The sequence below is a fragment of the Hemitrygon akajei genome, chromosome 12 (assembly GCF_048418815.1).
Source record: "Hemitrygon akajei chromosome 12, sHemAka1.3, whole genome shotgun sequence".
NCBI classification, from domain to species: Eukaryota; Metazoa; Chordata; class Chondrichthyes; order Myliobatiformes; family Dasyatidae; genus Hemitrygon; species Hemitrygon akajei.
Window position 1 is genome coordinate 79,445,887 of NC_133135.1, and position 17,163 is coordinate 79,463,049.

The following is a 17,163-nucleotide window of genomic DNA, read 5'->3' on the forward strand; positions in this document are numbered from 1 at the left end:
TTAGATAAGTGTGTGAGTGAGAGAAGTATGGAGGGCTGTGATCCTGATTCTGGTAGATAGGACTAGGCAGAGGGCCATGCTGGCACAGTCTAGGTGGGCCAAAGGACCTGTTTATGTGCAGTAGTTCTCTATGACTCTGTGATGATGGTAATTGCATCCTCTGTTGAATGTCCTCCTATATTGTGAACAGCTGCTTTCATCTCTGGCACGCAGGTTTGGAGTTCAAAGCTTTGACATAAACGATTTGAATGGTTTTCAATGAAATGGAATGTTGTTGATATGAGTAACTCTTGCTTGATGACACTTGAATAATATCCTTCTGTCTCTTACTTTTGAATAAGAGAGAGGTGATTTTGTAATTGGCTTGTTTAAATTTGTTGTATTAATTGTGATTAATAGCAGTTTGCTTGGGAGTAGCTACCTTGAATATACAGATCTAAAGTGCTATAATCTTTCTGCTACTTCCCATACTTATTAATATACCTGTATTTTCTCTACTTGATTTTTAGATGTTTTTTGTATGTCTTAGATGAATTATATTTTAATTTTTTTTATTCAAAGCTCCAACTTCTGCCAAAGAGAGCATGAAACAATTTTTAGCTCTCTTATTGATAGACCTGTTTTTAATTAGTTAATATTGTGAGCCAACTACAAACCCGTCAAGGCATGTTAGGTTGTGAAGTCCTCTATTGTGAATTCAGGAAAATGGCACTGGGGCAAAATATCAGCCATAATCTTACTAAGTAGTAGAGCAGGCTCAACTGACCAAAGAACCTACCGGTATTCCTGTTTCTATGTACTATGTCTCACAGCATATAAAGCCTTTTGTTTTGTCTGCCTGTGAGGGATTTCTGAATTATCAACTGTAAGGAGTGCCATTTTATTTTATAATACAGACCAAGTTTAATCATGTTTATTGCTGATATTTATGATGCCAGATATTATGATTTTAACATTGAAAAGCATTACCATAGCGCCACCTAGATGTTGGTTAGGCATAAGAGCTTAAATGTGGCATAAATTTTAATGGATGTTTACTGTGAACTTTTCGGTCAAGTATGGTTTCAAAGTTTTTTGGAGACTTTGGGAACCTACAAAGAAAAAATAAAATCCAGATGTTTTCCACTGCAGTTGTTAATTTTTATTTGCCTCTGTGATGAATCACTTCCTGATTTTAAAGTTTTAGTTTTGAAAGTTAATTTCAGTTGAAAAGCACTTAACTTTTTTTAAGTAGCCATCCTTTTTCTCAAGTTTCTTCACCATTCTGTTTCCTTGTTCAGTACTGCATCATATTCCTTTATATTTTCTTTAATTTTCAGGGTTGCATTTTTAATTAGTTGCCTGAAAATTAAGCTCCAGAAAATCCTTTATAAACTTTTTTTGTCAGAAGCATCTGAGTTGTGATGTATTTAATTAAGTATTTTTTTTCCTTGACTACTTTATGTATCAAATTTTAACAGATTATTACTGCCTCAATCTTTATGGAAGATTTTACAGCAATTAATGAAGTGTATAAGTGTGTTAATGCATCCTTATTTCAAGCATTTACAGTTCTTTTTCTCATATTGGAAGTTGTTATTTTGGACCATCTATAACACTAATGTGTAAGGCATACATGAATGTTTTTTTTCAGAATTGCAATAAACATTAATGTTAGAATGCTGCAATATTGTGTTCTGAGCAAGCACAAACTTTTGAGAATTTTAACTGCGACCTTTACAGAGATAAAATTGAATGATTTATGCTATTAATGCTGAATGTTTTGGGAAAGCTGAAGAGAACTATAGAAGTCTAAAACCTGGTTTAGATGTCCTAAAACACAGAGTAACTAACATCTGGAATAAATTGCTCATGCAGCCAGTGAATGCAGATTTATTAAGAGCTCCAAAGGGAGGTGGATGAGTTTTTATGTGGCCAACATACACGTATGCAAATGTGTACAATTGATAGATGAATATATTGAGGAAATTCTTTCTCTGAGACTTCTGTATCCTTTGTAGGGCTTGAAAGGAATCTCCTGGTGTTTTGTCCTAACTTTTAAAAATTGCTTCTCTCAGGAAAATGCAGTCTATCTAAAGCATGGGTGGCCAACCTTTTACATTTCATGCATCAATTTTCTCACGCACGAGTCCAGATACACCATACAACTCTTGTACCCCCATTCATTTCTTGTAAAAATATGTTAATATAGACATATTTAGCATTTTTACATGATATATTGATTTAATATAAAAACAAGATAAACATTACTTAATGAGACTTGTAACAAATATATTTTGTCTTCTTTTGATTTCTTCCATTTTCTTAATCACATAACATATTCTTTCCGTAACTCAAACCCAAGCACTAGCTTCAGTTTTCCTTCTATTTCAGTCTGATGTTGTGGTTTATAGTGTCTATTAAGTTCTATTATGTGAGAAAGTGTTTTCACAAATAATGCACAACAGTTTTTCTGATGGACCCGCTATAAATAAGAACTCATTTTCCCACTGTACATTGAATTCACGCTTATTATCACTTTCTGCTTTTCTTTTGCTCATTTTCTTTTGCACTGTGATGGGTAAATGAATGTAAAAGCAGAGCTTAATTTTTGAAAAAGTACAAGACTGCAAACGTTCACAAAGGATGGACAAAGCACAACTCCATAGTGCACGAGTGTCAATTGTAAACTGACTGGCAAAAACCTGCGACGCACCGCTGGTGTAGACGCCTGGCGCCTCAGGATCAAACAAGTATAAAATGTGTATTGAACAGTTATGGAATGACTGCAGAACAAAAGTCCTTCTTCCCTAATTTGATTCATTGAACATTTTTTCTAATTGAAAACAGATTAATGTGAAAGAAGATAACATTCGCCAAAAGATGTGCATGAAATAATAAAATCACTAAAAATAATTGCTAAGTTTTAGATTTATTTTCAGTAAAACCCATTTCCAGCTCTAAGCTACTTGAATTCCTGTTACATATTTTTTTTCTACAAATCGGTTTTTGGTTACTACTTTTTGCATGAGTAGGCTTGCTTTTTTATTATTATCACTGGGGTGCAATGCACCACTTCTAATCATCCAATGTGCCACTTTTGGTGCATGTGTCATAGGTTGGCCATCCCTGAACTAAAGCTTTTAAATCTATACATGTCCAAATAACACATTTTAATTGATTCTTTTAACATTTGCTTTCTTTACTTTTGAACTCTAAATTTTCTATTTACAAAGAAATTCAAGAAAATGTTTGAATAAATTCTTTTGAAGCCTCGTACCATCTCCATTTTATGAGATTATGGCATCTTTATTCAATTTATACTGTATATTCTTGTTTGACACAACTAACTCATCAATTTTCTTTCACCTTTACAGGGTGGATTTATTTGCTATTTCTACCATGAATGCATAATTACTTTTTTCCAAATTTCCTTTATAAGTAAGAGTCACAAAATGCCGAGGAACTCAGCAGGTCAGGCAGCATCTGATTCCATCAACAGTATCTGATTCCATCAACAGTATCTTTCCTGGATTTGGAGAGTAAGGTGAAGATCTCTTATTAGTTTAACCAAACCTGTACCTTTCATATTTCTGTATTTTGAATACAAACTTGATCAGATTTATTAACATAATACTTTTGTCTTGCATTTGTAAACTATTTTATAATTTAAATCATATTCTTTTAATTGACCGTTCCCTACATTATTTCCCAAGCATTGCATTACTGTTGTTAATTTTTTCCTCACCAACTAGTTACAGAAATTGATCATATTTTATCCTCAATTTAAGCTATATCCCTAATAGCTCACATTCTGCCTTGTATTTAATGAGTGTATCAGTTTAGAAATCCATACAGTTGTCTATTTGAAGCTTTGTGGAGAAGACGGTCTTTGCTAGTCCATATCATTGTACATTTATTTTTCTGAGGCATGATAAACAAATGTGAAATGCAAGTGAACAGGCACATGCATATTGTTATTTTCATTGTTATAATGTAACATGTGGTAACCATGGGGATCAGTGGAGGGGCTTCAAATTTTTCAACAGTTCACATAATTCACCTTGAAGTAACAAAGGCAAGATTGTGTACCTAGGTAATGAGGAAACCTTTCAGGCATATTGTAAAATTGCACTTAAATTTTTGACATCAGTCAAATTTGGTCATATCTTTAAATTTCAGTCATGACTGGAACACAAGCTTGGCTGAGAACTATTGTCTTACCCAAAATGGTGCTGCACATGCCTTCAGCATCTATTGTCTCCTTCATCCACTTCCCTTCCTTTCATTGACTGATACAGGTTGCTGATTAAGTAGCAGTTAGATTTTAAAATTCTCATGTGTTTTTATATCCCCCAAAAGATTCTTCCTTCCCTGTTTCTGATACCTCTGTTGTCTTTGCCCTCTTGCCTCAAAGCTCTCTCCTTTAACTCTGTCCTTTTGCTCATTATAAATCATTGACATTCTTATGTTAAATTGCCATGGTTCTAAGTTCTGGCATTTCCTCCCTGACTTCTATCTCTTTTCTCATACAATACAGAACTTTTATTTACTTTGACATGGCCATATTTTCTTCACTTCCCCACCATAACGTTTTGTTTCCATATGGAATTTCAGAGGAATTAGACAAAGTTAGTGCAAGAGATTGTCAATAAAAATGAGTCCAAGGAATTAGACTCATAGCATGCATTAATAATTATGAAGTAAATGGCACAGAATAGAGATTAACCATTCATTCTTTGATTGGTGGGATGTGAATAAAGGCATTTGACATGAGATTTTTAGTATACAGTATATTACTGTAGATAGAGCAATGGAGATGGAGTTAACTGCAAGAAAGTATAAGGTTAACTGTTTTAAAATTTAAAGCTAGTAATTGGAATAGTTTTTAAATGGTGACACATGAGTTGCAGTGGAGAAAAGACTCATTTGGCAGTCCCTTGGGATCAAGTGCAAAAGTGAGGAGGTTGTGAGATTTTAAGAGCTGGGTTGATTATTCTTGGAGCAAGGAAGTTCAGAGATGATTGGATAGAGGTTTACATGGTCATAATAGTTTGACAAGTAATGAAAGATCTGCTTTTACTCTGATGTGGATTGTGAGGTGATGAATGAGACCAGTATTGAAGTTGTGAATGCTATTATAGATTAAACAGAAGCTGACTGATAGAGTGGATGAATAGTTTGTGAGGTGGTGCGCTCCATCTGATTATAGTTAAGTTTTCTGTGTGTTCCTGATGGATGACCTTGGGGATCTCAACATTATCCAAAACATTGCTTGTCCACTTTGAGAGTTGTGCACCAGGAATTCCCAAGAGTTAGCAAGGATTTTGCCTCTGCTTAAGGAATTTTTGTGTATTTTAGTCTTTCCCCCTGTTTGCTTGTTACTCTATTCCATGACATAAGCTGGAATTGTTTTGGGAGTTTTGTGTTAGACTTGGACATGCCCAATGAAAAGGTTAACTTGGATGGAAGTTGGGGATGGATATTTAGGTGCTAAGTAAGATTCCAAATTGTCTCTAACGCTCTTTAAGGAAATAAATTTGGCCAAAATGTTATTTGATTCATGTAACAACCTATTTGTCCCTTAACGCTGTGCATGAAGCTTCCAAGTTAATACTCAAGAACAATTTATATCTCATTACTTCTGTCTTGTAGGGGAGACTGCACTTTTAATCTTGTACTTTCAGAAAAGTTTACCTATCACGACACCTAGCTTTGCAAAGATGTTACTTGAACTGAAGGGCTTGGATTACGAGGAGAGGCTGGATAAGGTAGGACTTATTTCGCCTGGAGTGAAAGAAGTTGAGAGGGGCACTTTGTAGAGCTTTATAAAATCATGAAGGGTATTGAGAAAGTAAATAGCCATAGTCCTTTCCCCAGAGCAGGGGAGCCCAAAACTTGAGGGCATGGGTTTAAAGTGAGAGTGGTTTTAAAGAGCAACTATTTCATACGGTGTATTGAGGGGGGGACTTCTTTGGGAGTTGGAGGAGATTTGCTGCATCAACAAAGACTCTTACAAATTTTCATAGATGTATGGTGGAGAGCATTCTAACTGGTTGCATCATAGTCTGGTATGGAGCCTCCATTGCACAGGATCAAGAGGCTTCAGCAGGCTGTGGACTCTGTTCCATCACAGACACAACCTTCTTGGCATCGAGAACCTCTTCAAGAAATGGTGCCTCAAGAAGGCAGTGTCAATTAATGACTGTCACCATTTTGGAAATGTTCTCTTTTCATAACTACCTTTGGGGAGGAGGTACTAGACCCTGAAGAGACAAATTCAATGTTTTAAGGACAGCTTCTTCCCCTCCACCATCAGATTTTTGAAGTCTGTGAGCACTACCTCATTATCTGTCTTTTGCACTATTTATTTTGTAACTTAGAAATTTTGTCTATCACTGCGCTGTTGCTACAAAACAAATTTTATGACATCTGTTGATAATTAATCTGAGTATATGGGATGAATGCCAGAGGAAGTGGTAGAGACTGGTATAATTTCAACATTTAAAAGATATTTGGGCCAGTATACGGATAGGAAAGGTTTAGAGTGATATGGGCCAAACACAGGGAAATGGGACTAGCTTAGATGGGCACCTTTATTAGTAAGTATGAATTGGGCTGAAAGACCTCTTCTGTGTTATATAGCTGTATGACCACATGAGGGCAGTGTAAATATGTTACATGGTTGTGAGGAAAAAGACTATCATTAGAAGAGTGAGAATTCCTTAATTTAAAGGAAATTTATTTTTAAGTCAGGATGTATTTACTAAAAAGGCAAATTTCATGTAGTAATTTAGTGTGAATGATATACTCATTGGGAATGTGGCAAACTACTTTGATCACCTTGCCTTAAATTCAATTACCAGTATGTATAAAACATGCACAGTATATATTAAACACAGGATTTTGCCTCTTTTTAACATTACATTGATCCAATAAAATAACTGATTTTGTTTGTAATTTATTATAAATTAGCTACTCAAATGTAATAATTTTGAGTATGTACATTTTAATGTCACCTCAGCAATATATGATCGGAACCAGATTGTGAAGCATATGCAGTGTCAGATTTGGCTTTATTGATGGACTCTTGATCTTTAGAATTTGTAGAAAGTCAAGATTCATTTTTGCTTCACAAATATGCAAGCCATGAACCTGACCAGTAGGCAATTTCAATGTAATTGTCCTGCACAGAGGGAAAAACCTGTGTGGGAGGAATTTTATAGTGAAAAAGCCGTTGCACTGGGTCAGCCTCAAAAATCTTGCTCCAGTGGTACAAAAAATCATTGTGACTGGAGTCTTACTTGACTGCATTGGATAACCATGATACTTTTTTTTCCTTGATGTGCCCTTTGCTCTCCACAGAGCATTGCAGCACGGCCACTTTGGCCATTGGATCTTGTAATTGATCTCATCTACCCAGTCTGCCGAAACTGGCTTCTCATGTTGGGCTAGGCATATCCCTGTCTCACCGGGGTTGAAGGTTCCTGGCTACCCTCACCTGGTTTAGCCTGCCTGTCGAAGCGGTGTACCAGGGCTGTGGCCACTGTCACATGCAAACAGTTAGTTGGAGCTGCAGGTGAGAGTTGGTGATGTGGGGACAAAAAGTAGATGAGATGCCTCTGGGCAGAGCATGACAAGCTCACCACCAGCGGTGCTACCCTTCCCTGAACACTTCAGGGCAAAATTTAGTTGAAATTTTTTAACAAGTGTTTACTCAAGTCGATATCCAAGGTCCTCCCAGCATCAATACTTGAGCTGCATTATGTAGATGGTGCTTGTGTTTCTGTGCAGAAACATTGAAGACAATGGACTATACTTTCAACATCCACAAATTAACTGTCCTTTATCAGCTTGACCCTCTCTACAACACCACTTTCTGACCACCACTGCAAGATCTGTAAAGCATGGGCCATTTTTCATATCTTGGGCACTATCTCTCAGTGAGAGCAGACATTGATGATGGAATTCATTACTGCTTTCGATGCATTAGCACTGCCTTTAGCTAGCTGAGTTTGCAGATTGAATCCCTCATTATCCACTGAACAGCAGTGATTCCTTTTCCCCAAGGAGATGTTGAGATGTAGATTACCTTCGACAGGCACATGAAAATACTGGAGTAATGTTATCAATGATGTCTTGAAGAATTTTCCAAATCTATGGCAGGATAAGTGAATCGGTTTCAGCATCCTTTCCCAGCGAAATTTTGGCAGGCAACATTGTCTCTGTGATGGACATCAGACCCCTGAAACAAACTCTCTGAACTGAGCTTTATACAGGGAAAAGATTTCTAAAATTACTTTTGGTGAGGTGCGGGGAATGAAAGGGTCATCCCCACTACTTTTTGAGAATGGAATGTAGAACAACACAACACAATATAGTGCAAACACGAGGAAATCTGGAGATGCTGGAAATTCAAACAACAACACACACAAAATGCTGGTAGAACACAGCAGGCTAGGCAGCATCTATAGGGAGAAGCGCTGTTGACATTTCGGGCTGAGACCCTTCGTCAGGACTAACCGAAAGGAAAGATAGTAAGAGATTTGAAAGTAGTGGGGGGAGGGGGAAATGCAAAATGATAGGAGAAGACCAGAGGGGGTGGGATGAAGCTAAGAGCTGGAAAGGTGATTGGCGAAAGTGATACAGAGCTGGAGAAGGGAAGGGATCATGGGATGGGAGGCCTCAGGAGAAAGAAAGGAGGGGGGGGGAAGCACCAGAGGGAGATGGAGAACAGGCAAACAACTAAATATGTCAGGGATGGGGTAAGAAGGGGAGGAGGGGCATTAACGGAAGTTAGAGAAGTCAATGTTCATGCCATCAGGTTGGAGGCTACCCAGCCGGTATATAAGGTGTTGTTCCTGCAACCTGAGTTTGGATTCATTTTGACAATAGAGGAGGCCATGGATAGACATATCAGAATGGGAATGGGACGTGGAATTAAAATGTGTGGCTACTGGGAGATCCTGCTTTTTCTGGCGGACCGAGCGTAGGTGTTCCGCGAAACGGTCTCCCGGTCTGCGTCGGGTCTCACCAATATATAAAAGGCCACACCGGGAGCACCGGATGCAGTATACCACACCAACCGACTCACAGGTGAAGTGTCGCCTCACCTGGAAGGACTGTCTGGGGCCCTGAATGGTGGTGAGGGAGGAAGTGTAAGGGCAGGTGTAACACTTGTTCCGTTTACAAGGTTAAGTGCCAGGAGGGAGATCGGTGGGAAGGGATGGGGGGGACGAGTGGACAAGGGAGTCGCGTAGGGAGCGATCCCTGTGAAAAGCAGAAAGGGGGGGGAGGGAAAAATGTGTTTGGTAGTGGGATCCCGTTGGAGGTGGTGGAAGTTATAGAGAATTATATGTTGGACCTGGAGGCTGGTGGGGTGGCAGGTGGATGGGGTGAGGGCAGATGTGCGGGAAATGGGAGAGATGTGTTTGAGAGCAGAGTTGATGGTGGACGAAGGGAAGCCCCTTTGTTTAAAAAAGGAAGACATCTCCTTCGTCCTGGAAAGAAAAGCCTCATCCTGAGAGCAGATGCGGCGGAGACGGAGGAATTGTGAGAAGGGGATAGCCTTTTTGCAAGAGACAGGATGGGAAGAGGAATAGTCCAGGTAGCTGTGAGAGTCTGTAGGTTTATAGTAGATATCAGTAGATAGACCATCTCCAGAGATGGAGACAGAAAGATCAAGAAAGGGGAGGGAGGTGTCAGAAATGGACCAGGTAAATTTGAGGGCAGGGTGAAAGTTGGAGGCAAAGTTAGTGAAGTCGATGAGCCCTGGGCCCTCAGAGGCTCCATCTTCCTCTCACCCCAACCCTTCCCTCTCCACTGACACTACCAGCCTCCCTCCCCCCTCTGATCCCATCTCTCATCTGTGCCGGGTCTTTACCATTCCCTCCGACCTTCAACTCTCTGAGGCAGAGCGCTCTGTCCTCATTAAGGGCCTCACCTTTGTCCCCCTTCGCCCACACCTCAGTGAGTTCTGTGTACGCCATGACGCTGAACTCTTCTTCCGCCAGCTCCGTCTCTGAGCTTACTTCTTTGACAAGGACTCTCCTACACCCACCGATGACCCCTTCTCCCGTCTTCAACCCTCCTCCTCTTCATGGACACCCCGCTCTGGTCTTCTGCCTGCTCTGGATCTCTTTATTGCCAATTGCCAACGGGACATCAACCGTCTTGACTTCACCACACCCTGTTCCAATTCCAACCTCACTCCTTCCGAACGCTCTGCTCTCCGCTCCCTCCGCACCAATCCCAACCTCACTATAAAACCTGCTGATAAGGGGGGAGCTGTTGTTGTCTGGCGTACTGACCTCTACCTGGCCAAGGCACAGCGACAACTCTCTGATACCTCCTCTTATTTACCCCTTAATCATGATCCCACTAAGGAGCACCAGGCCATTGTCTCCAATACTATCACCAACCTTATTAACTCTGGGGATCTCCCATCCACTGCCACAAACCTCATAGTTCCCACACCCCGCACTTCCTGTTTCTACCTCCTACCCAAGATCCACAAACCTGCCTGTCCAGGTAGACCTATTGTCTCAGCTTGCTCCTGCCCCACTGAACTCATTTCTGCATACCTTGACACTGTCTTATCCCCCCTTGTTCAATCTTTTCCCACCTATGTTCATGACACTTCTCATGCTTTGAATTTTTTTCAATGATTTTAAGTTCCCTGGCCCCCTCCGTCTTATTTTCACCATGGACGTCCAGTCCCTATATACCTCCATCCCCCACCGAGATGGTCTCAAAGCTCTTCAGTTTTTTTTGGATTCCAGACTTAACCAAATCCCCCCTACCACCACTCTCCTCCGTTTAGCGGAATTAGTTCTTACTCTCAATAATTTCTGCTTTGGCTCCTCCCACTTCCGCCAAACCAAGGGTGTAGCCATGGGCGCCCGTATGGGTCCCAGTTATGCCTGCCTTTTTGTTGGCTTTGTGGAACAGTCCATGTTCCAAGTCTATACCGGTATCCATCCCCCTCTTTTCCTTCGCTACATCGACGACTGCGTTGGTGCTGCCTCTTGCACGCATGCTGAGCTCGTCGACTTCATTAACTTTGCCTCCAACTTTCACCCTGCCCTCAAATTTACCTGGTCCATTTCCGACACCTCCCTCCCCTTTCTTGATCTTTCTGTTTCCATCTCTGGAGACAGCCTATCTACTGATATCTACTATAAACCTACAGACTCTCACAGCTACCTGGACTATTCCTCTTCCCATCCTGTCTCTTGCAAAAAGGCTATCCCCTTCTCACAATTCCTCCGTCTCCGCCGCATCTGCTCTCAGGATGAGGCTTTTCTTTCCAGGACGAAGGAGATGTCTTCCTTTTTTTAAACAAAGGGGCTTCCCTTCGTCCACCATCAACTCTGCTCTCAAATGCATCTCTCCCATTTCCAACACATCTGCCCTCACCCCATCCACCCGCCACCCCACTCGGGATAGGTTTCCCCTTGTCCTTACTTACCACCCCACCAGCCTCCAGGTCCAACATATAATTCTCCGTAACTTCCGCCACCTCCAATGGGATCCCACTACCAAACACATTTTTCCCTCCCCCCCCTTCTGCTTTTTGCAGGGATCGCTCCCTACGCGACTTCCTTGTCCACTCGTCCCCCCAATTCCTTCCCACCGATCTCCCTCCTGGCACTTAACCTTGTAAACGGAACAATTGCTACACCTGCCCTTACACTTCCTCCCTCACCACCATTCAGGGCCCCAGACAGTCCTTCCAGGTGAGGCGACACTTCACCTGTGAGTTGGCTGGTGTGGTGTACTGCATCCGGTGCTCCCGGTGTGGCCTTTTATATATTGGTGAGACCCGACGCAGACCGGGAGACCGTTTCGCGGAACACCTACGCTCGGTCCGCCAGAAAAAGCAGGATCTCCCAGTAGCCACACATTTTAATTCCACGTCCCATTCCCATTCTGATATGTCTATCCATGGCCTCCTCTATTGTCAAAATGAATCCAAACTCAGGTTGCAGGAACAACACCTTATATACCGGCTGGGTAGCCTCCAACCTGATGGCATGAACATTGACTTCTCTAACTTCCGTTAATGCCCCTCCTCCCCTTCTTACCCCATCCCTGACATATTTAGTTGTTTGCCTGTTCTCCATCTCCCTCTGGTGCTTCCCCCCCCCCCTCTTTCTTTCTCCTGAGGCCTCCCGTCCCATGATCCCTTCCCTTCTCCAGCTCTGTATCACTTTCGCCAATCACCTTTCCAGCTCTTAGCTTCATCCCACCCCCTCCGGTCTTCTCCTATCATTTTGCATTTCCCCCTCCCCCCCACTACTTTCAAATCTCTTACTATCTTTCCTTTCGGTTAGTCCTGACGAAGAGTCTCGGCCCGAAACATCGACAGCGCTTCTCCCTATAGATGCTGCCTAGCCTGCTGTGTTCTACCAGCATTTTGTGTGTGTTGATGTTAACATAATATAGTAGCAGGCCATTCAACACTCAATATCTAGGCTAACCACAGGATCCAAGCCTCTCCATTCCCTGCAAATCCATGTGGCTATCTAAAAGCCCCTGGAATGATAGTCTTCTGCACCCTCTCCAAAGTCTTGTCATCCTTCCTATAATGAGGTGACCAGAACTGTAAGCAGAACTTCAGATGTGACCTAACTAGGGTTTTATAAAGCTATAATCTCCTGACTTTTGAACTCAATGTCTTGACTATTAAAAGTAAGATTGCCATTTGCCTTCCTACCACTCTTATCAGCCCCTGTAGCTATATTCAGGGAGCTATGAACTTGGCCCCCAGGATCCCTCTGCTTATCAATACTGTTAAGAATTTTGCCCTTGATAGTGTATTGTCTCTTTACATTTAGTCTATCAAGGTGCAGCTCTTCACATTTGGCTGGGTAAACTCCATCTGCTATTTCTTTGGTCATATCTACAAATGATTTATATCCCTCTGTATTCTTTGCCAGTCTTCTAAGCTTTCTACAACAGCAGCAATCATCTGCAAGCTTACTAACCCACCCATTCTCATTTTTATTCAGATCATTTATATACTTCACAAACAGCAGAAGTCCCACTACAGATTCCTGCAGAACACCACTAATTACAGACCTCCAGCAAGAATAAGTCCCTTCAACCACTACCATTTGTCTTCTATGGGCATGCCAATTCTGAATCCAAATGGCCAATTCACCATGGATCCCATGCATCTTAAACTTATGGATGAGCCTCCCATGAGGTACCTTGTCAAACACCTTACTAAAATCCATGTAGCCAACGTCCATCATTCTAGACGTACAAAAATGCTGGATGAACTCAGCAGGTCGGGCAGCATCTGTTGAAAGAAGCAGTCAACGTTTCGGGTACTGCTTCTTTCAACAGATGCTGCCCGACCTGCTGAGTTCATCCAGCTTTTTTGTACATCTTGATTTGACCACAGCATCTGCAGTGTACTTTGTGTTTAGTGTCCGTTATTCTACCTTTTCCAGTCATCTTCATCATTTTGTCAAAAAACTCAATCAGGTTACTAAGGTGTGACTTTCCCTGCACAAAACCATGTTGGCTCTCCCTAATTAGGTCATGGTTTTCCAAGTGCTGATAAATCCTATCCCTACCATTGACATGAGAGTCTCTGGTCTATATTTTCCAGGATTATCCCTAGTTCCCTTATTGAATAATGGAGCAAAATTAGTAACTCACCAGTCCTCGGGGATCTTGTGGCTAAAGAGGAGAACAAGATATTGCTCAAGACCACAGCAATCTCATCCCTTGCTCCTATCAATAACTTGGGGTGTATCCCATCAGGCTTTGGAGACTTATCCACCTTAATGGTCTAAGAGACCCAACACCTTATATTGTGTGGTGGTTGGTCTGGAGTTGTTGTTTTTTTCTTGTGTTGTGGGGCTTGGGGAGGACACTAAGCTCACTTGTCTTTAATTTAGGATTTAATTTAATTTTGAATTTTGTTAAATTCTCTTCCATTGTAGCATATTGTTATTGTATGCTTAATTTTGCACTGTATTAATGCTCCTCATTGGGATTTGGGGTTTTTAATTTTGTAAAATGTTTTGAAAAATTAATAAAAAAAAATTTTTTTAAAAAGAAACCCAACACCATCAACTTCAAAATTCCCTAGTATATTAATATGCTTGGCATTGCTCTCCTTTTTCTCCATATCCTTCTCCTTGGTAACTAGTGATGCAAAGTACTCATTTAAGACTTTTCCCACATTTTCTGCATCTAAGCAAATGTTCCCCCTTTTATCCTCTACCTAGTCATCCTCCTCGTTTTGTAGGAGCCATGTATTCTGTGCTGTCGATTTATTATGTATGACTAGTTACCATAACACATCAATAGGCTGTGGTAAAAGCAAAGGGGATAAGTTGCATATCCATGCTTATTTAGTGGCGTTTGTAGCTTGGGACCATGGAGGTCATATCTTTGCTGACCGCTGAGATAATGCTCAATAATGCTTAATTGTATGCTTGCTAATTGCTAAAGTATTGAAATAGGAAATTCGACTCTTTGGAACAATCATTGGAGTTGTGTGCGTGTCACAGAAATATAACATCTCTGTGGGGTTGCAGGCTGGCGGCATTGTTTTGATCTTGGATCAATTTTTGCTGCTACACTCTTGATATATGTATGGAATGCCATACAATTCTCTTTAATCCTACTTGCCAAGAATTTTTCATGGTCCCTCTGGCTTTCCTAATTTCCTCCTTGAGTTCTTTTCTGGCTTCTTTATTATCCTCAAGGGCACTATTTGATTCTGGCTTCCTAAACTTGACATATGAGCCGAACGCCTTTTTCCACTGGACAATTGCAGTATGTTGCTTTAAATGCAGAATTCTCATTTCACATGAACTCCCATTACATCTTAAATCGGGCTTTGCCTAACTTAAGCATTATATTTCTTTAGCATATACTTATGATTTGGTGATGACTTTTAAAATTTACATCTTCTGTACAATTTTTAAATTATGACTCAAGTTTTCCAGTCCTTCTCATGACTCAATATTTAAGTTACAATTTTTAGCTGAGGTCAAATCATTATCCTGAAGTACAAACGAGTTTTTTTTTCCCCCTCTTAGATGCTAGATGCTACATGGTCTGCAGAGTACTTTTAGAATTGTATGTTTTCGTTTATGAGTTCCAGTTTCCGTGGTATTTTGCAATTGTAATTTGGCAGTGTGAATTTTTTAAAGTTTTGAAAGTCTCATTAATATTCCTGGGACAAGAACTTGTGTAGTCTTGCTGGGATCTTTTATAATTTGAGTGTGCCCCTGAATAGGTTTTAAACTATGGCTCAGTGTTCCTCTGTGCTTGTTGATACAAATTGCTGAAATTATTAATGCTTCTTTCACTCCCTTACATAATGTGTTTTAATAGGATTCATTAAACATAAGTCATTTATCTCTAAATTATTTTTGCCATTATGTGACCTAAGCAACATACTTTGTACTTTTTTTTGTTTTCTGAGCTAACATTCAGCTTTCATCTTCACATTAATTTTAATTGAGTTTATTAATCTAGTTCATTATTAGAAGCTAGATATTATAGTGAGGACTTGAGGCTTCTTGCTTAACCCTTCCCACTTCCATCTTAATTTTACTCAAGTTTTATGGATTCTAAAAGGTAGGTGTGGAGGGTTGGATAGTTTGTGGGGTGCACTGCACTCCCGCTACTCCTTTGTGTGCTTCCAAAGCATGTTTTGGCTTTCAACGCTTTCCACTTTGAACAGTAAAGGACTAGAACTTTCTAGGAGTCAGTAGAAGGAGATCAACTTCATTTGTTCGAAAATATCATACATTGCTCAGCCATTACACTTTCACTGTTAAAACAAAGCTGTGGACTCAATTTGCATTCCCAAAGGCACATTATTTTTCCCTTTTTTTTATTTCTTATTTTTACTTTTGTTGTATCCCATTTTTTCCCCTCCTTCCTCAAGATTCATATCTGTTACATTTCATGTTATCAGTATTTATGGAAAAACAGGACTTAACTTTAACAAAGTTTGGAAGGTGCTGAAACTTTTTCTTTAAATGTAGATTTAAATCAGTTGTCATAACTGGTATTGATAAAAATTTTATTTGGTGCATGTGGACTAAGTTTAAGCATATTGATGTCCCTTTTGTTCACTACAGTGTGAAGTGTTGGGTCTAGAGATTTACATCTTGAATTTAATTTCATTGCAACCTGTCAGCCGAGTGCAGCCCTATATGGTTTAACATCTCGTACAATTTAACATAGTTTTCCTTTTGGGCTCTTATTGCTGCTGTAAGTATTATAACAGGCTTTTTTCTAGTATCTTTGTTTTAGTGAAAACAAAACTTAAAATTTGCCTCTTTCTTATAACATTAGAGATTTTCTTCCTCGAGGGCCAGGCATTGTTACAAGACGGCCTCTCATTTTACAACTGGTTAACTCTAGTACAGGTAATTCTTCATTAATTTCAATAATATTACCAGACATAACAAAATTATTGTGTGTAGGCTGGATTCTAGTGTACGATTTTGACTCTATTTGCATATCACAGTGAAAATAATATGTCTACATTGAAATAAATTCTCTGCAGGGTAGGCAGCATCTATAGAGAGAAAAATGTCAGTTAATCATCTTCCACTGTAACTGGAAAAAGGATATGATGTGTAGAAAAAGATGTGGTGAATGCTTAATTTTGACTGCAGCATTTTTTTATGCTTCGTTGTTATTCTTAAAGATGACGTAAAAGGTCTCACTGCACTTTTGAAAGAGAAGTAGGGTTTTTTCTAAAAGAAACAGATTACTCTAACATATGAAAAGCAAGCATCAGTCTATGGAATGCCTTTTGATTTAATAAACCTTTCATAGAACCATTTTTTTGTCTTACTAAGATTGTCCATTAATGACAGACTTTATGTTGTTCACCTTGATATGACTGATGGTGTTCCCTGTGTCAAAGAAACTTTTGTTCAATATTGCTCATCTTTAGTGGCCTATATGTATAGTTTCATTATTTAACTATTTGTCTTTGTTATAGAATATGCTGAATTCCTACATCGTAAAGGAGAGAAATTTATTGATTTTGAAGAAGTGTGTCGTGAAATTGAAGTAGAAACAGACAGGGCAACTGGAACAAACAAAGGGATTTCGTCAATACCCATTAACCTGAGAATCTACTCACCAAATGGTATGTAAAAGGTGAAATCGAACTTTACTTCCATGTATCTT

General features: G+C 39.9%; 1 protein-coding gene across 2 annotated transcripts in view; it reads left to right on the forward strand.

The window, feature by feature from the left end:
• The window catches only part of dnm3a (dynamin 3a), a 217,368-nt gene that overhangs the window by 35,701 nt on the left and 164,504 nt on the right, over positions 1–17,163 (forward strand). For both annotated transcript variants that reach the window (XM_073063584.1, XM_073063585.1), the window contains exons 2-3: positions 16,315–16,388; positions 16,973–17,122. In XM_073063584.1, coding sequence (XP_072919685.1) covers positions 16,315–16,388; positions 16,973–17,122 — 224 coding nt within the window. The remainder of the gene's footprint in view (positions 1–16,314; positions 16,389–16,972; positions 17,123–17,163) is intronic.